This window comes from Sitophilus oryzae, unplaced genomic scaffold, assembly GCF_002938485.1.
Source record: "Sitophilus oryzae breed Bouriz unplaced genomic scaffold, Soryzae_2.0 scaffold_1620_pilon_pilon, whole genome shotgun sequence".
Taxonomy (NCBI): Eukaryota; Metazoa; Arthropoda; class Insecta; order Coleoptera; family Curculionidae; genus Sitophilus; species Sitophilus oryzae.
Window position 1 is genome coordinate 3,885,975 of NW_022146304.1, and position 20,701 is coordinate 3,906,675.

Below are 20,701 nucleotides of genomic sequence, written 5' to 3' on the forward strand. Positions count from 1 at the left end.
GAAACTTGCCGACTAATGGTGCCGTTTATCACCTGTGACGTAGTGACCAACCTGCGCAATATCATACCTTGTATTCTTTGTATCATGGTTAAAATCGGTTTAGCGGTTTTTGAGTTATCGTGTTACAGACAGACAGACAGACACCATGAAAATATTTTGTATTTAGGTCATTTATGATACAAATAACTCATTTTTAGTGAAATTAAAAAAAACTTTTTTTTGCCGATTTTAATAGCCTACCATACCTGTTGGTATGGTCGGCTAATTAGTGTTTTTAACACAGCCATGGCACCCTAGCAAAAATGTCAAGCGAAAATGTCAAAAGTTGATATATGATATGTCATTATATTCAGTGTGTCATTTTCTGTTGAATAAAGTAAAAAAAAAATAATGTGGAGGTGTGTGAGCAATAAAACAAAATTAATTTATAAAACAACTATATTAAGAAAAATAAATACACATGATATCTTAGGACACTTTTCAAAGCTTGATATGAAGGGTTTATGTATATTAGGTTTGAAACGTTAAAGCATTCGTTTTAAATCTATTAGATTTTGTATATACATATTTGTACAAACAGAGAAATGAGAGAAAAATGCAGAAAAATTGGTGATGTGTTCTAAAAAACTCCTGAAACCAACTAAATATCATCTCAATAAGCATACACAGCTGATTTGTACTGTCAATAAGCATGCTTATGCTAAAACATACGTCATAATGTCATACAGGCGGCGTGTTCAGCGTTGTAGAACATGGCGTCGGTGTATTTTCCGACAGAGTATTCGGTGTCTTTGATTTTGTCCAGCAAGTTGACGTCGTTTAGTAACTTCATTGTCCAGGTTACGACTGTGAACGTCACTGCGTTCACCGGAAATGCCCTTATTAACGTTGGAGTTAATCCTGCGAACAGGCATCCGATGCCTTCTCCTTTGATGCTTTGTACTAGACAATTGTAGGAACTTGTGTATTTCGTGCTCTTGATACCGTCAATTTGGTACCTGGATTTGAGGACGTCGACTGGATAAACTAATGCCCACGAAATGACACCTGTAATAAAATTGAGACTTTGTAAAATATTGTATTGCATTGGCAAGTGATTTAAATTCGCAAATAAGTTCATATATACAGGGTGGCGCCTCTCATACGACGCGGAAGCATATTAATTAGGTATAAAAATTACTGATAAATACAGGGTATACCAATATAATCTACCATGTTATTGTTTAAAATTATTAACTAAATGCTGTATAAAGGATATACTCGTATAGATAGATATAGTTTATTAGTTCTAAGTATAATAATATAAGTTACATACAAATACCCGGGTGAGAAGCACTATATACATTTACATTTTGCTGAGGTGATTTATGTATGTGTAATAATTGTATTTAATACTTCATTTATACTTCTAAATTTTACAGCAGCTATAGAAATAGTAATTCATAAAGTTTTGTGCAATTATGCTATTTAAAATTTGTATAGCTATACTAATTTATTGGCGGTAATTTGAGCGGTGGTAATTGCCGATGATTATAACAATATATTATAGGTACCAATTTACCCCTCAGTGCGATTAGTTCAATCACAAATGAACTGATTTATAGAATAATATATATTTATAAGAATAATTGATATTTTACATATTTCGAGACAACATGTCTTGGTCGAACGAGACTATATCTGAGTTTTTACCCCTATATGAAAAAGAACAAATAACTTGGAACCCCAGAAATAATGCACATAAAAATAGAAATGAAATACAGAACGGCTGCCCGAGATTACATCAAAAGTTGAGTATCAATTGCACCATGAACAAATTAAAAAATTAATTAATCAAAGAATTAAAAAAGAAGAACAGTTGTTCTAGTCTTTTTAGTTCCTAAAATACAGAACGAATTTTAAAATGTTGCATTTTTCGATTTCATCGTATATCGGTTATCTTATAACTTATCGAATAGGTGAAAAGTCAGTCTCGTTTAGTTTTTTACGTAGAATCCAGTGATGTTAACTAGTTTCGCTGATGGTTCTCATTTTCGAAATCTGACTTCTGTTTTTTAAATGAGACACCCAGTATATTATTTGTTTATATTATTTACCTTGTTATGGGCTTTCTGAAAATATGATATACTCTAAAATTATATTTTCATAAACAAGGCAAAAAAATATTATTTAACTTTTGAACATAAATAACCATAGTTAAAAAAAGTATTATTATCTTATTTAATTTAACCAGATGATGATTTTGCTTTCCATCTTGTTATCTTAATAAACTGCACTGAAGTTGCGGAATAAATTATTTCATTGTATGAATTTAAACCCAATTTAAACCGATAGTCTATGTTAAAAAGTTATATAATGTATTTTTTGTTTCTGTCTCTCGGTCGGCCGTGAGATCGCAAGCAGGGTTCGGAAGTAGTTAATTAAGACGTAATTTACCTGATTAACTACGTGTAGTTTTTCTTCAAAAACTACGTCTATTCCCGTTCATTAACTACATGAAAACTACGTATTGATATTATGAATAATTTTCCTTTGTATGAGGTGTAATAGAGATAATATGATGTAAATATTATATTTAAAGCCATATTTCTTCTGTTTTCTTAAATACATTATGTGTTTTTAAAGCTTCAACTTATTATAGCCTCATCTCAAACCTTTGACATTTGAAAGTTACATACATAGGTTACATAAACTACACCCTCTACATAAACTACATTAACTACATGTAATGTAGTTTATGTAGTTTTTAAAAGTAACATGTAGTTTTCCGAACCCTGATCGCAAGTGCGAAAAAACGCATTGGCGCGTCCTGGCTCGGCGATTCGCGCGCCAGGCGCGTGGATCGGCAAGCCACACGCCGTGTAATGACACCTTAAGATACATCATAACACTTTTTCTACTTATTTAATTATCCTATTTTGTAATTTTTCTATGAATATTTACACTTGGTATTCTTTAAAAACATATCTTTCTTTAGATCTTTATGAGTTATACAGTGTTTCTATAGTGTTTCGCTATTTCAATAAATCATTGATTTATTTCATGCTCGATATAAAGAATGATCTTTTAAACTAGATAAACAACATAAAGTAAATTTGAATTGTTTGTTTTAATTGTAAAATAAATATTTACTTTATAAATTTAGTTCCAAAAATAAAAGCTCGAAGAGGTTATTGAATTAACATTATTTAATAATTTTAATCACGATTTTCCAAATTACTGGGTCAACGATCTCCCATTCATTGATAAGAAGAAAACTCAAAGACCTCCCGCAATGAATAACTAAATATTTTGTTGTGTTTCTTAAATTGTTTTCTTTAAACAATAACTGTATTTTAGTATTAATTTTCCATTGACCTGTAGATTACAATTGTTACTAACAATAAACTTTTCCATGTTTGTTTATATTTATCACAACTAATTTATCTTACCGGCCAATCCGCCAGCAGTTAACATGGTCAATGTAGAGATGGGCAAATTATCGTCTCTTCTTGTCAGCATTTCGTATGAAACGAAGTAAGTTGCAAATGCTGGAACTTCTCTTAAAATTGTTAGGTTGAGTCCTCTAAATAAGCCTTTAACGCCTTCGTTGCGGTAGATTTTCTTCAGGCAGTCTAAGGGATCTTTACACTTATCCCCTACCTACAAAACAAAATAAATTATTCTGTTTATAGGTATCATTATAATGAGTAATGTAAACTAAAAGTAAATACCGGGTGTTTTTTAAAAGTTGTTTACGCCTATAATTTTTAATTTTTTCAGATGAGGATTGATTGACGTATTCAATTAGTTTCTGTCGCTCCCTGTTTCAACGGAAATCACTAGATACAAGTTTTTCATTTTTAAATGGTACTCTCGGTATTTTTGTTTACTTTATTCACAGAAGATGACGTTCTGAATAGAATGCCATATCGTGTATCAACTTTTGACATATGTTCTGTTTGACATTTGAGTTTATAAAAAATTGTGTTTTAAATAATTTAAATCTAGAATGGATGTGTTCTGTATTAAGCTTTATTTAGAACATCGCAATTAGTTGAATAAATTAATGGTTACAATTAGCGTAGAATTCCGAGGCGTGTTTAGGGTTTTTTGAGTAATTAAGTTGTTTTGAAGTCTTTATTAATGATAACGTCCAGATTCAACAAGTAGACAAAATTAAATACCTGGGTGCTACTATCAACAACGAGGGTTTGGACAAAGAAGAAATATTATTAGTCGGTTTAGAACGTTTTTCTACGTTGTCCGATACCCAATTTCCAGCCTGTTCTATTCGTACAATCCTCTCTTGACAGGTTTCTTTCACTCATCGCTTTGTGTACGCTTTTTTGCCATTCCAGTTTTGGTCTTCCCTGTTTTCTTCTGCCCTTTGGTTGTCAATTGATTATTTTCTTGGGCCATCTAGTGTCCTTCATTCGCTCTACATGTCCGTACCAGATCAGCTGCTTTTTCTCTATATCCTGTGTTATCGTACCTTCTATACCCATTTGTTGTTTTATAGTATTATTTCTTATTCGTTGTTGTCTTGAAATTCCCATTGATCTTCGAATGACATTTCTACGGCCTCTATCCTCTTCTTGTATCTCTCAGTTATTCTCCATGTTTCTGTTCCATACAGGAGGTTGCTCTTTATCATGGTTTCATATATATTGAATTTTCTTCGCTTTGTTATTGATTTGCTCCATAAGATTCCATATAGACATCCGATTATTTTTTTCGCGTTGATAATAATAAATATACACTAAAGCTGTAAGAATTTTGTTCATTTCATATATTTGAGCGGGCCGAAAAACGCTCTTTACCATCTTTTGACGGGAGATGCACTAATATCTCACCGACACTTTACGACATCGTCTGTTGATATAGAAGAAGTTTTGCTTGCCGTATCGGTGAGAACCAGCCGCTGGTCAGCCCACCTGATGAAGGGTAGGCCCAGAAACCGGTTGTGGGAGTGGAGCTTGGTTCCCCCCTTTACGACAAGGAAAACAATTTTCTTTTTACTTTTTATTTTTTTTTTTAATTTTTTCTCTACTTTCGATTTTTCGAAATTAGAAAAAATACACAGCTAAAGGCAAGTCTCTATGCTTATACCACGGATTTTTCTTTTCCAATTTTTAAAGCGACTGCAACGTATATTTTAAAGAGAGTAGGGGAGATGCAACAACCTTGACGCAAGCCTTTGTCGGTTATAAATGTTTCTGTAAGCTCTTTTCCTACCTTTATTTTTGATTTTGCGTCCTTATAGAGTTCCTTAAGAGCTGTTATATAAGTATGGTTGATCGTAGATTGTTCTAGTACCCTCCATAGTCTTGATATTGGGACAGTGTCGTACGCTTTCCGTAAGTCAACAAATGTTATATGTGTGTCCAAGTTTCTTGCCGATTTTTTTTCTATAACTTGTTTTAAACAAAACACGTTATCTGTACACGACCTTCCTGCTCTAAAACCATTCTGTTCTTCTTCCTCCTTTTCTCTATAATCTTCTATGAGATCACGTAAAATTCTACCATATAACCTGCTCATTGTGCTCGTCACTGATATACCACTGTAGTTACTGCAGTCCAGCTTATTGCCTTTTTTATAGATCGAAGATATATAAGCCAGCTTCCAGTCTTCTGGAACGGGATGTCCGTTTAAGCAAATATTGAAAATTAATGCCAAGCTTCTAAATAGTTTCTGCGTACCATTTTTCAACATTTCGGAGTATATTCCTTCTGGGCCGCTTGCTTTGCCTGATTTTAAGTTCTTGGCAGCCATTCTTATTGTTTCTTCCGATATTTCAACTACTTCTCCCTGTACGTCGATGTTTCTTGGTGAATCAATTAAGTACTCTTGTCTAGATTCCTGAAGGAGGCCCCTATAATGTTCGAACCATTGTTCAGGTTTAATTAAGTGTATATTAGCCTTGTTTTTTCCTGGGTTCTTACCATTTGAAATAAATTTCCATATTTCTGAGCATTTTCTTCCACCTATGTAGTTATTAATTTGCTCACACTTTATATCCCATGCTTTGTTCTTAGCTCTGTTAATATGTGTCCTTAGTTGCCTTTTTGAATTCTTGTATTCTTCAAGATCGCGTTCTGTTTTAGTAGATAGCCATTTCAGATATTTTTGTTTTTTTTCTTGGACATAAGACTCCATCTCATCGTTCCACCAGTATTTCTTGTTGGTAGAGTATTCTTTTGTTCCTATTGCCTCTTTGGTAGCGGCAATTAGACTACTTTTAATGTTCTCGTAGATTTCATTAAATGTGCATTTCTCAGGATCCAAGAGCTTACTATCGAGTCGTCTTTGATACAAAAACACAGTACTGTCATCATTAAAGCTGTTAAAGTTATATTGTACTGTATTCATTGATTCCATTGGTATCCCAGTGTTATGATTTTCTTGGAGCTTATCCATTTTTCTAAAATGTATTCTTAAATACAAACCCGAATTCAGAAGAGCAAACAAATTATTGGATGTCTTAATAGCCTCTGGTGGGACCTAAACTTGTCTGCAACAACTAAAAAGAGACTTGGAAAAACATTGGTGGAGTCAGTTCTTTGTTATGATTCAGAGCTATGGACTCTGAGTGCAGACGCGAAGCGCAAAATTCAAGTTGTTGAAATAATCTACCTTAGAAGAAGGTAGACCATTTGTGTGGTACCGTGCAGGTATATTTAGGATGGAAAAAAGACAAACATCGAGGTCAGGCGTATCATGAAGGCATCGGAGGAAACAGTACTAGATCGAATCGAAAAATCCAGCTTAAAATGGTTTGAACATGTTCTGCGTATGCCGAGGTACAGGTGGCCAAAAAAAGTTTTTCAATGGGCTCCCCAGGGCAGAAGAAAGAGAGGTAGATCTAGAAAATCCTGGAACGGAACGGTAACGGAAGCAATGCAAGCACCTCTGATTATCATCCGTCAAGAGAAATTGTGGTTAGAAATCAAAAGTTTATTGTTTTATAAGCTAAATATTTGACTTTCTCTATGGATACGACTGACTACGGCAAAGCTGTTCCTGGGATGTTCTATTAGTTTTAGTTGTGTTTTTTAGACATTGAGAATTATTGTAAACTAGAAAGTATAAAGTGTAATTGAAACCACTAATTTATTCCACTAATTGCGAGAATGAAGCTTTACAACCACTAATTCTTCAAATCAAAGAGCCTATCTAGTGTTTTTCGTGACTATTCCTGGTCTGTTAAGATGCCCGAATCGTATTTGAAATCATAACTCAACTTTTCAAATGGAACAAGAGTGCCTCATTACCATATTTCAAAAAATTATTTTGACCAATCATTTCGTATCACGTACTTGATATTTCAAGTCAAACTGTTGTTATGAACAAAACCGTTGCACTCTAGATTGATAATTTAAATACTATAATTACATATTTGATAAGCTAAAATGTCAAAAGTTGACATATGATATCTCATTCTATTCAGAATGTCATTTTCTATCAAATAAAAATACCGAGAGTAACATTTAAAAATCTGAAGTTGTAATAATTTCCGGTGAAATAGGAAGTGATTAATTTTATCGTGCTGAACCGAAAATAATTGAATACGTCAATAAATAATGTATCTGAAGTAGAGGGAGTAAACCACTTTTTAAAAACACCCGGTATAAATCAGACTTTGACTTCTTTATTTTTTTTATTTATTACATAATATTGACCCTTTTTGAATTTATAAATGTTAACTTTACCTGCAATCTAGATTTTGCCAATTCCATAGGACTGCAAATAAAACTTTGAACAAACCCAGCTATTCCACCTGCTATCATGTGGGTTGTCAGCGAATCTGGGTCTTTCATACATCTTTGTGTATTGCCGTAAATGCCAAAGACTATTGCATTAATGCCAGCAACACCTAGATGAAAACATTACCTATTTAAAGTATTTGTATTTGATTTTATATTAGGACTTAGTAATTTATGTATTCTTAATTTCAAATATTTAAAAAAAAACTAATTTTTTGGAAGCAGTTGGACTATTGAAATTGGCGTATTATTAACAATTATTATTATTAAAATATTATAATTAATACACCTAATTACCATGAAACCACTGTTCAAAATTTTAGAAAAAAATTCAACCTCATAGAATCTATAAGTAATAATAATCTATAAGTAATAAACTAGTCAAAACTAGATATTCATTATTTTTACGTAGTTATTTAATATTGTTCTTTAGAATTGCCGTTTAGTTTGCAGTAAACAAATTTTAAGTATATTTCTATTTACAGGGTGTCTCAAATTTCACTCTCATTATCAAGACCTCGGAAACTACGGTCTGTTTGCCGGCCCTTGGCTGTTTCGAGACAAATTGCCACTTTCCACTCTCTTTCTTGTCCATGTTTATCAATGAAACGGACATTTTTCATCGTAAAAATAAGTGAATTCTATTTCCCAGATCAGACGATTATTTTGTATTTTTGATATTGTGATGATAATCATTACGGAAAAAGATTGTGCTTCCTTGTCTAATGTGCATGAATAAAAAAAGACAAACATCGTCTTAGTAATAGCTGAAAATGAACAACACGCAGCGCCAAGTTTCCAAGGATGTAGAAACAAAGCGTAGAAGAGATATGAGGTCGGTTAAATAGAAGCAAAGTTGCGCAATTTGATACTGATCAAAATTCCACCCAAAAAGGCAACCAAAGATTATAATTATGAAAAAAAAAGAATATTCGCGATTTTATTTATTTTGTCTCTATTTGAATAAATATAACTAAATCATTTTTTTTTACATTCCCATTGTTACTTTTTTTGTTCCACAAAATGGTTTTATCAGATATTTTTTTTTTCAAACCGACGTTTTCTCTTTGAGCTGCCATCATCAATTTTTTTTAAATACTTTTTATTCGATAAATGCGATATATAATTGGTTTTGGGGTATTAAAAAATCTTAAAATCCTTAATAGTAATAAAAGTAATAAAAGCCGCTTAAAAATGAAACGCCCTTTTGAAAATCTGATAACACCATATTGTAGAACAAAAAAAGTAGCAATAGATATTTAAATAGAGTGAGGAAGTAAAAATGAAATCGCGAATATTCTTTTCTTTAATTTTTAAACTTTTAAGGTGGATTGATTTTATTGACAATTTGATCAGCCTTTTTTTTATTGCCTCTTTTGATTTGATTGCCTCCATTTCACTTACTTCGTATCTCTTCCAGTTTCTGAGATCCCAATGATGAGGCTCGTATTCGGGATACGCTGTACAGGGTGAGTCAACGATAGAGTAAAGTCCATTATCTCATTTGTTTCTAGGTTTACAAAAAAATATTAAATATAATAGTTATAGGGACGGTTAAGATACACATTTTAAAATTATTATAGAATATACAGGGTGCTTCAAAAAAGTGTGGCGAATATAACATATGTTTTTTTAGATACAATACCCTATTTTTTATATTATTTTTAGATTCTGCGTCAAATTTCATAACTTTTTTATATATAATGTTATATACCTAAAATTAATAGTTTTTGTAATATTTAAATTTGTTTAAACAAATGTTAAATTGCAGTGTGATAAAAAATTGTCAGTGATGTCATTGTTTCTGAAATTGGAAAACTAAAATTTGGTTGGAGAATTTTATAGACATATAGAAAAAGACCTATGAAAAGATATTTAGTTAGATGTTACAGGGTGTTCAAAATATATTTATGAATTTAAACTACTTAAAATTAAGAAATTTCAAATTTTTTAAATGGTACACCCTATATATTATCATTTTTTCTGATAGATTTTACAAAACTCTTCAACTTTTATGAAGTATGTCATATACCTATTTTTAATAGTTTGCGATTTATCCCAATTTTTTCTATTTTTACCCATATTTTTAATACAATTACGCTATAACATCATAGTTACCATGACAAAAAGTAATAATTATCAAAATTTCATGTCTGTTAAGCAAGTTAAGAACAAAATTTGAATTTTCGTTTAGTTTCTTGTAATAAGTATAAATGGTACAGATAATAGTTACAGATTTTCCTGAAATGAATTAGTCACTGTGATTGATATACACGAACAAGCCAAGAAAAACATATTTTTTGGTTCATTACTATATATTATATAGTACTTTGCTAAGTACTATAAGAATAGATGTAGATTATCATATTCAGTGTGTAATGGGGCGGTTTCACGGCAGTAGTAATATTGGCTTTACGAAATGAATTATAAACCAGAATTACTACGAGAAAAAACTTTACTATATGTCGAAGAAAATTCCTATATCAGTAGTCTTCAACAAATAGATAATGTAGTATTACTCTAATCTGTAGCTATTCGCCCCGACGGAAAATCCAAGTGTCATCTTTCATAATATAGAAATACACCAAGAAATTCAGGACCGCGATTTTAGTTTATTTGAGTAAAGTGAATTAATCTTAACTAATACCAGCAATTGCAACTAATTATTAAGCTACTTGTTAAAGATAAGTAATAAATAGTATTGTTTTGTCATGGCAACTATGATTTTATAGCGTAAATGTATTAAAAATATGGGTAGGAATAGAAAAAATTGGAATAAATCACAAACTATTAAAAATAGGTATATGACATACTTAATAAAAGTTGAAGAGTTTTGTAAAATCTAACAGAAAAAATGATAATGTATAGGGTGTACCATTTAAAAAATTTGAGATTTTTTAATTTTAAATAGTTGAAATTCATAAATATATTTTGAACACCCTGTATCATTTAACTAAAATATCTTTACATATATCTTTTTTTCATCTCTATAAAACTCGCCTACCAAATTTTGGTTCTCCAACTTCAGAAACAATGGCACCACTGACAATTTTTTACCACACTGCAATTTAACATTTATTTAAACAAATTGAAATATTACAAAAACGAGTAATTTTAGGTATATAACATTATATATAAAAAAGTTATGGACTTTTACGCAGAATCTAAAAATGAAATAAAAATTAGGGTGTTGCATTTAAAAAAACATATGTTATATCCGCCAAACTTTTTTGAAGCACCTTGTATACTCTATAATAATTTTAAAATGTGTATCTTAACCTTCCCTATAACTTTTATATTTAATTTTTTTTTGTAAACCTCGAAACAAATGAGATAATGGACTTTACTCTATCGTTGACTCACCCTGTACAGTGTACAGGAAAGTAATGCAGAATATAATGACATACTAACCTAGTAATGGGCTCGACATTCCTCGATATATTCCTCTAATTCCATCTTTTACAAATATAGTCTGAAGACAGTGGAATGTGCTTTTATATTTCGGATTTTTCACATCTTGTGTTTGGAGAGAAACTTTTACCGTGTCCAAGGGATGGCCAACGATAACGCCAGCACAACCTAAACCAAACAATGTTTATTTTAAAAATACAATACTATCAAGCTGTACCTTAGAGCCTCGTAGATTATTTAAAATTAAAAAAAAAAATGTATTGTTACGAAAATGCTTTAAATTGAGAAATATTTTTCACTATTAGCAACGCTGCCGTGCTCAGTTCAAAAGCAACATTAACAACATTATTTGACTCTATTGATATTTACCTCCAACACATCCAGCAAAGAAATCAAGAGCCATTTCCTGGACTTTCAATGTGATAAACGTCGACGAATGTGATTACTTTTAGAATGAACGAAGTAAATCTCTTAATAAAGCAGATTCCTTTATATCCTTTGTGTAGACTGTGGGGCACTAATATAGAATCCATGTACCAAATAGAAAAATTCTGAAACAAAAATTTTGTTAAAGTTAGTAATCTCTAGATATGTAGAATCTGCAACTCAGACAAATGATATATTTATATACGTTCAGACACAATATACAGACAATTCTTTTTATACAAAACAAAGGTACAAAAGATATACAAATCGGACGTAAACAGAAACATATTACCTAGATTGACACTTATTTATGAAAAAATATTATTAATGAAGATCGTATATAACAATAATAATAATATATTACATATTCATAACTGAATACTGGAATAATGGTCAAAGTGCAAAGTTTAGCTAAAGCGTATTCTAAAGCTTCATTTAGAACCTCGACATTAGTGGTATCAATTATACTTTATAATTAAGAGTTTACGATAATTCGCAATTTATAAAAACACAATTAAAATTAATAGAATATCCTAGAAACAGATTGCGATAGTCAGTTTTATCCATAGAGAAAGGCAGTAATTAGCTTAAGAAACAATCAACCGTTTTTCTAATAAATAATAACTACATTTTTTCTTGATGGATGATAATCAAAGGCCAAAATGATATTACTAGCAAATTTTGAAGTATAATCAGTGAAAAAAGTTAAAAGTTTAAACTTTTCTACTAACTGAAAAGTAAACTACTACCATTAATATTGACGTTTTGTATGCTTGCATTGAAATTAGAGGAACAAACATCTGCTGAAACACTAATTTATTCCACTAATTTTGATGTCTTGAATCCGTAGATTTTAATGAAACTTAACACTTAATCTATAAGTATTGTAATCGCAAAACATTTTCCGATGCACGTCATCAATCATATCAATATTGACACTAAAGTCTATGAACCTGACTAAATGAAATTTTGGCAAAAATGTTTAAATTTGTTGTATAATTTAAGATGCCAAGCAGCTCTTCATTTGATTTGATAGAGCAAATGATTCTAACGGATATTTTATTTAGATTAAAGCTGCAAAAATTAGTTTAAACCGAATTTTATTATCGCTATGTTGGCCACATTGTGCCATTTTCAGCAAGGTTGTCACTTATTATTTGACAATTATCCTAATGTCAGTCATAATTTTGTATAATAACGTGTTGTTGTTGAATCTTTGTGAGTAATTCTCGTTTTTTGCCTATTTTCATAGTTTTTTTTAAATTGTACTTTAAAAGCACAAACAGTTCTTTTAAGAACTATATTTTCGAGTTTTTATATTGCATTTCTTGAAATTGTATGTTGAAAATATGCCGAAGCATTTAAACAGTCAAAGCAAACGGCTTGAAGCTTCGCTGATCAACTATTTTTAACAAGAACGTGACAATAAAAGTCCTTTATTACCCTTGACTGCAGTCAAAGAAGTAGTTTGATTGATAAGCACATTACATCACTTTCAAAGCTATTTCTACGTTAGTTTTTATTAACTTTTGTGATTAGTTTACTAATGTTTATCACCACTTAGGCGTTGGAAGATGTAGATCAATAAATAAATAACCCCATAATAACGCTTAGAATAATCTTCATAATGGACTAGTTTTTGCCAATATATAATAAGTAAAATAGGCTGTAAAACAAATAAATCAATTAATTACTAAAATATTAGTTATTAAATTAAAAATAAAACGTGAAGATCTAAAAATTATATAATAAATATATTGTTTGTCACTTTTAAATTAAGATTCATCTCATAAATCCATCACAATCTGGCAGCGCTGTCGCCATCGCTTGTCACTCAAAGTTGATCACGTGCATCGGAAATTGTTTTGCGATTACATAATGGCCATCATATTTCATTAAATTTTGAATATTTTTTGCTACATATTTATTCTTATTTAATTAGAAAATTATTGATATACACTCACCGGCAAAAAATACCGGCCACTAAAAACTAGTCCCAATTTCAGAGTTGGATTTCTCGCAAACCACTCATTAGATTTTGATGATTATTTTTAAATTGTAAATTAATTCCTTCTTAAGGGATGCTACGGCAGAAATTTTTATTGCTAATTTATTTTGAGCATATACCGGGCACAACAATAAGACGAAGTTTTTTGCTCGAAATTTGTGACACCCGGTAGGATGCAGCAGCGGTAGTAGCTATTGCTAAATCAAATCACATTGTAGCCTCATCTTTTGTGAGCATTTTGTTTTTTTAATCACGACATTATCTCTGTTCATATTGGAGATACGCTGCTTTAAAACGAACGTCTTGGAAAACTGCTTTGCAGGCAAAACCGCGACCAAACCAATTCACATGTAAACGCGCAAACTGAAGACGTGCTCGACGATGTCTTGGAAATAGCTGGGGTCCTGTGACAGGCCTCCTTGCAGACAAGCTGTTTTCTGTTTGTCTTCGTTGGATTGTTCTCTCACTGACTTGAGTTCTACGCACGGCTTGTGGCAGATGTTGATTCTGAAACGCTGTAATTCTACGATTTCTTAAAGTATTCAGGACAATAAAGCGGTCGTCAATTGCATTTGTCTTCCGTTTTCTTCCGGAACCCACTCGCCTGGTGAAATTTTTTGTTTCCATATACCGATTCCAGGGATCCTGGACTGTTGTTCGAGGTATACCCACTATGCCCAGGGTATCGGACACATTACGTTGACTTCGGCCATCCTCAATTAAAGCCAAAATGCGAGCAACATCCGTCACAGATAATGGCATTTTTTAATTTGACAACCGTTGTTGTCATATTGCAAATACTCATAAATCCGTTTTCGTCTATGTCGCCTTGAACATAAAACTTTCTGCCTGCGAAGCATTTTTCCGAGACGTTCGTTTTAAAGCAGCGTATCTCTACTAAAAAGAGAGATAATGTCGTGATTAAAAAAAACAAAATGCTCACAAAAGATAAGGCTACAATCTGATTTGATTTAGTAATAGCTACTACAGCTGCTGCACCCTACAGGGTGTTACAAAGTTCGGGCAAAAAACTTCGTCTGATTGTTGTGCCCTGTATATGTTCAAAATAAATTCGGAATAAAAATTTCTGACGTAGCATCCATTAAGAAGGAATTAATTTATACTATAAAAAGAAAATCATCAAAATCTAATGAGTGGTTCGCAAGAAATCCAACTTTGAAATTGGGACTAGTTTTTAGTGGCCGGTTTTTTTTGCCGGTGAGTTTATCTTATTTATTTGTTTGTGTATACTCTGTTTTTTTTCTCAGGTAAGATTTCGACAGACGATGACAGAAAAAAAGCAGATGACGTCCCATACCAATCTATTTATTTTACTAAAAAAAGTTTCTAATAATTTTTAAGTTAACTATGGATGGGTTTAAATATAAATCCGTCATGCGTCGTCTCTTGTTGTTTTTAACCAGTTTTATTGGTTTATTTCAAAAATGACAGATCGTATTTCAATTTTATTGGTTTGACGGAACGATGAACGACAAACGGACGCCGATGCGTATGAACTCGCCTTTAGTTTTGACGTTTGTCAAAGTCTTGCCAAATTAGAGGTTATAATTTTGTGTCAACTTTTGTCAGTTTTGTCAAATACCCTGCATTTTTGAAGATGATGCATTTTGATTCGTGTTATGACGTGTGTTTTGTGTCTTTTGAAGTCAAGTGAAGGAAAAATCGAGTGAAAATTAACTGTAGACCCAGACCCAGAGCACAGTTTATGGTTAATACTCGCTGCCCAGGCAAAAAGTCTTATACACCAATAAAGTTACTATAATTAAAGTTCGTATACCATCTCGTCGTAGATAAGTGCATCTCGAATATGGTAGAAGGACCATACTAAACACATACTAAAAACTGGAGTAGCTGTAAAATATCGACATCACACGATACGTAAATAATGGATTTTAGTACTGCACAAGAAAAATAATGCCAAAGGTACTGGTTTAAAAAATTAAGATTAAAGTTAATTAATCAATCTTTAAGGTACCCATAAAATTTGATAAGTGTTATTAATAATAAAATAGTTTGTTTTATTTATGTTGTTTTATTTATTCCTGCGGAATATTACAAATTTTTATTTGTACATAAGTTATATTGATAAATATAATCATAAATGCGGGAAGCTTCATAAAGCTTGAAAGTGAGAAATAGTTCTTTTTATATTTTTTGGTATGTGGTGTCTTGTTCTTGTTTGTTTTGTATTAACACATACCGTTTTTTATTAAATTAAATAACTCGATTACATTTTTTCAGTTTTATACAGTTTTTTCCACAATATTTTGAAGTAATCACTTGTCAGTCAAATTTTAAATATAATAATTTCCTGCTATGCTTTCCAGTTGTACCAACTTATTTCTTTGTAAAATAAAATAAACTACTTTGAAATTAAAATGACAGACACATCTATCACTGTCAAGGATCTTCTCATTGGACAGACTATATAATCAATAATAAACTAACTCAAAATTGTAAAATCATATGACAGTTTTCGACCATCAAACGTCAATATGACAATACCACATTTGTTTATTTACTTTTTTTGAGTGCTTGGATGTTTTAAAAAGAATTACTAAATAAAAAAAAAAAAACATGTAAAAGGCACGATATGTGGAATTTGCATTTGCAACAGAAATGAAAACATAACCTTTCATAAGTTAGTATGACAGACAGTAGTTTACAAGGGCAGTAGTAACAGTAGAATTATACAGAAAGTGTTAAAAATTGGAAAATACTTTAAAAAGAAATTACACCTAGAAATGGCCTAATAATATACATACGCAAAGCGTACAAAAAATTATAGAACTCCCTCTACCAGGTCTCTTTTAAAATTGGCTCACCGTTATAATTTTGTTATTTTTGCAGAAAAAACAACGAGATTTGGTACGTCAGTACAGGACATAAATCAGGACTGATTGACCTATTCAATTGTTTTCGGTCACTTCCTATTTCACCGGAAATGACTACAACTTTTGATTTTTAAATGACACCCTCGGTATTTTTTACTTTATTCAAATTGAGAAATCACTAAAAATATGATTTGGGTACCTGTTAATAGGCCAGGACAAGACACGAAAAAAATTAGACGATCATATCTATTTTTCCAACACACCTTGATTAAAAATTAGTGTTTTCAACATAGCCATAGCACTCTAGATTGAAATTTAAAATGGGTACCATTTTTTAAAAGAAAATGTCAAAACTTGACATATGATAGCTCATTCTATTCAGAGTGTCGTTTTCTATAGAATAAAGTAAAAAAAAATATTAAGTATGCGCCATTTAAAAATCAATAATTGTAGTCATTTCCGGTAAAACAGGAAGTGACCGAAAACAATTGATACGTCAATCAATCCTAATTTATGTCATATACTAACATACCAAATCTCGTTTTTTTTTATCTGGAAAGATAAAAAAGTTATAGGAGTGAGCCACTTTCGAGACGCTCCCGGTATAAAACAAATCCAAAATGTTTTTGGTAATTTTGGCAATGATTGGCAAACTGCATTAATTATTGTAATGTGCTACTGATAAAAATGCGTTCATATTTAAGTACGCATATTAATATATTAAATTTCGTAATTCCTCTCGCAAATCTTACTAAAATATTATAAAACATTCTGTTAAAATGACGTCGACAAATTTTTATCTATTGTAATTGACCGCGCAAAATATGTTATTTATTAAATTGTTGTTAAATATGTGTGTTGTTATTTATATTTAATCGGCCATTTTCTTTTTTTTTATTTAACATATTTTACCAGTTTAGCATAGAGTGATGACCCCATGATCTTTCAAACTAGTTATAACCGATACACAATTTGCGAAAGTGATAATATTCATAACTGACTCTATAAATAATGTTTTTTTCCCTTTTGTAGTAATTTCGAAAAAGTAGAAAAATCGAGATTTTTTATTTTTAGCTCAACGATAATAAAATGCATTGTATTTATTGCATCAGTAGACTTGATTATAGTAGGAAAAGTACAGCAATTTGAATTACCCCATTATTTCCATAACCAATGCCTATACGTTTATTATCCCCACTCCCTTTTAACATCTACTCCGACGCGGTATTCCTTGAGGCACTAGAGAGCGTTGAGGATGGTATCAAAACCAATGGTGTCCTGATTAACAATATTCGCTTTGCAGATGATACGGTCATACTAGCTGGCAACATTCTACACCTTTAGAACATAATGGACTGCATCGTTGAACATAGTATGCAGTACGGATTCCACATTAATGTTAACAAAACTGAATTTGTTTTGTTGTATTTTCCAAATCACCGGGAAACAGTCTCCTCAGAATTAACAAGGTAGTAGAAGAAGTATCGCCCATAAAATATCTAGGAGCCCTCGTTAACGACGCTTACGACCCCAAAACTGAAATTTTGGCTAAGATCGAACAGGCCAGACGTACTTTTGCTTCCATGAAAACCCTCTTCTCCAGCCGAGATTCTAAGCCTCGAACTGCGCATACGTATGCTGCATTGCTACATGTTTCCTGTAATTCTCTATGGCTCTGAGAGTTGGACACTCAATCAGACATTGGAAAACCGCATTAACGTATTTGAGATGTACTTGTATCGTAGTATGCTGCGTATATCCTGGATGGATAGAGTGACAAATGAGGAGGTGATCAGGCGGATGGACAAAGATAAAGAGCTCCTATCAACAGTGAAGGAAAGGAAGTTACAGTACGTCGGTCACATCATGAGGGGTGAACGATACGATGTGCTCAGATTGTACAAAATTGAGGGTAGAAGATCAGTGGGAAGAAGGCAAAACTCCTGGCTTAAGGATCTGTCGTTGGTTCGGAAGAACATCGACTGAAATTTTCAGAGGTGCGGTTTCACGCACCATTATAGCCAGTTGGATCGCCAACCTCGGAAGAGAGATGGCGACCTAAGAAGAAGAAGAATGGCTATACCGTGTATTGTATCGCCGACCTCGACATAAGAAATCCCATGTAAATTTTAAAAATGATGAATAAGTTTTTCCTATTTTATTTTACAGAAAAATGTATTTTGAAACTTTTTAAAGAACTCCTTAGAATGAAGGAAATTATTCATTTTGAATGGATTTTGTTGAAATATTCTTTTTATCCTTGATGATCCATTGGTTTCTGATTAGGTATAATGGCGGAGTGACTTTTTTGTGTAAGTATAGATTGATAATTAAAATAAAATGCAAACTTATACAAGATAAAATATAATTACAACTGATTTACTTAATTCTAACTTACATTTATAAATCTAAATAATTGAAATACATCTTAGAAATTAAATCCCATTATCACATTAACTAGAACAAATACTATGGCTCCTCTTACCTAAATCTGAATTTTCCTCCCTTCCTTCGGAAATCATTTTAAGTATTTCTCTTGATATTTCAGAAAGTTTATATTGATAAATGCTGTCATTATAATTGCAATTTATTTGATATAAAGTTCAGCTTGGCATTCTGTAGCATTTCTTGTACAAATAACTTTTTATGATTTGTATCCGTATTTTATCGTTTTGTTACTTGACTTTGTTCGTTTGACAAATATGTTTGACTTCCTTTGATTGTTTTTTTATAATATTTGTAGCTTTTGGGCCTGAGGATGGGATTTGATTTCCGAAAAATATTGCCCCTTTTCTTTAAATATTAAAAATTTAAAATATTTTTTTTATACAAGACTGTGAGTTTGACTAATAATTATTGATTAATATGTACTACCAATCATGACCTATACATGCGAAAGCTGAACACTTAAAACGGGCATTATCAGAGGCGTATTACCCAATAGGCTAACTAGGCTATAGCCTAGGACGCCGAAGAAAAATAGGCGCCACGGCGACGGCAAAATAATTATTCCTGGTTTGTAGGCGCTTTGCTACACCAAACTGGACATTCAAAATTTTTGGCGGGTATTTCTTTAAAGAAACACATAAATAATTGATCAAAAATTGCCATTGTCGCGATAATCCTTTGATATTTATCAACAAAGTACCGCAAACGAAAAAGACCGCTGCCGCGCTAGCACGGCGTCTTTGTGCAGTCAGTTTGGCAAAACTCCTCTTCTAGTAGAGTAAAATCACTGAAAAAAGTCGCTTCCTTCTCGAAAAAAAAATTTGAAGGTATAACCACATAAACTCTTTATGAAATGATCGGTGCTTTGTGCATGTGAAATTACTAATTAACTTTTTGGGGGGGTCAGAAATTTTTTATCCTTGAAAATGTCAAAAATCTGTTAAAAATGTATAGCCATGTTTTTTACCTTTCCTACGCGATAACTCCTAAACTACTTATTCACATACTCTTTTTTTTAATCGATTGGGAACACATAGGCGGTGATAGCTGAAGTAATTAAAGTTCCATAGTGAGTGTATTTTTTTTTGGAAAGTGGATTAAACCACAGATAACATATTTCAGTTAAATTTTCTGCGTAGATGGGGGGTGAATAGTTCCTTTGTAAATTAAATAGTGAAATGATAATACTTATTCTTTTATTTTTTAGAAGTTAATAAATACAAATAAATTTTAGCCCATTAGTAGTGAAAAATGAATTACTATTTATTAGTTTTTCGTCTCCAATGACCGTCAAGTTTACATCATCACCCGGTCTCGCCAGGGCCAAAACTTTAAATGTGAAGTTGCTACGGGGCTCCACATAAAGTCCGCCCCGGGTCAGAAATATCCTTAGTCCGCCACTGAGCTAATCCACACGAATTAAATTAGTGCATTCTAAATAAGGGGCAACGGCCCAGCTACGTCGAAACACCGGTTCCCATTAGAACGCCGAAGTTAAGCGACGTAAGGAGATACTAGTGGATGGACGGGTGACCGGTTCGAAACTCTGTATCGTGCTGTTGTCCAATAAAGGCAAAAGTGTAAAATCTATTGAGACACACTGCTCATTCACGCTGCCGCCGGTTCGAGGCCGGATGAGATCGGATATCTCGTGAGTAAGAATCGATTTATAGACACTTGCCAAGTCGGTAGGCCATTGACCATGATATGGCCGAGGACCGCGGTTCGGATTTCGCGTAAACAAAGTAGGCCCCGTCCAGATTATCCCTGGCAGCAAAAAGGAGACGTTAACTGAAATATTTACT

The 20,701-nt window shown here is 32.1% G+C and overlaps 1 protein-coding gene across 5 annotated transcripts in view; it reads right to left on the reverse strand.

The window, feature by feature from the left end:
* Positions 1-440: 440 nt before the first annotated feature.
* LOC115880243 (mitochondrial basic amino acids transporter) overlaps positions 441-20,701 on the reverse strand; it is a 31,343-nt gene continuing 11,082 nt past the window's right edge. For 3 of the 5 annotated variants that reach the window (XM_030897413.1, XM_030897410.1, XM_030897412.1), the window contains exons 2-6: positions 11,529-11,710; positions 11,160-11,327; positions 7,695-7,858; positions 3,432-3,642; positions 441-1,047 (exon numbers count right to left, since the gene is read on the reverse strand). In XM_030897413.1, coding sequence (XP_030753273.1) covers positions 713-1,047; positions 3,432-3,642; positions 7,695-7,858; positions 11,160-11,327; positions 11,529-11,562 — 912 coding nt within the window. In that variant the 5' untranslated portion in view covers positions 11,563-11,710 and the 3' untranslated portion in view covers positions 441-712. The other 2 variants (XM_030897414.1, XM_030897411.1) reach the window with 2 other exon arrangements.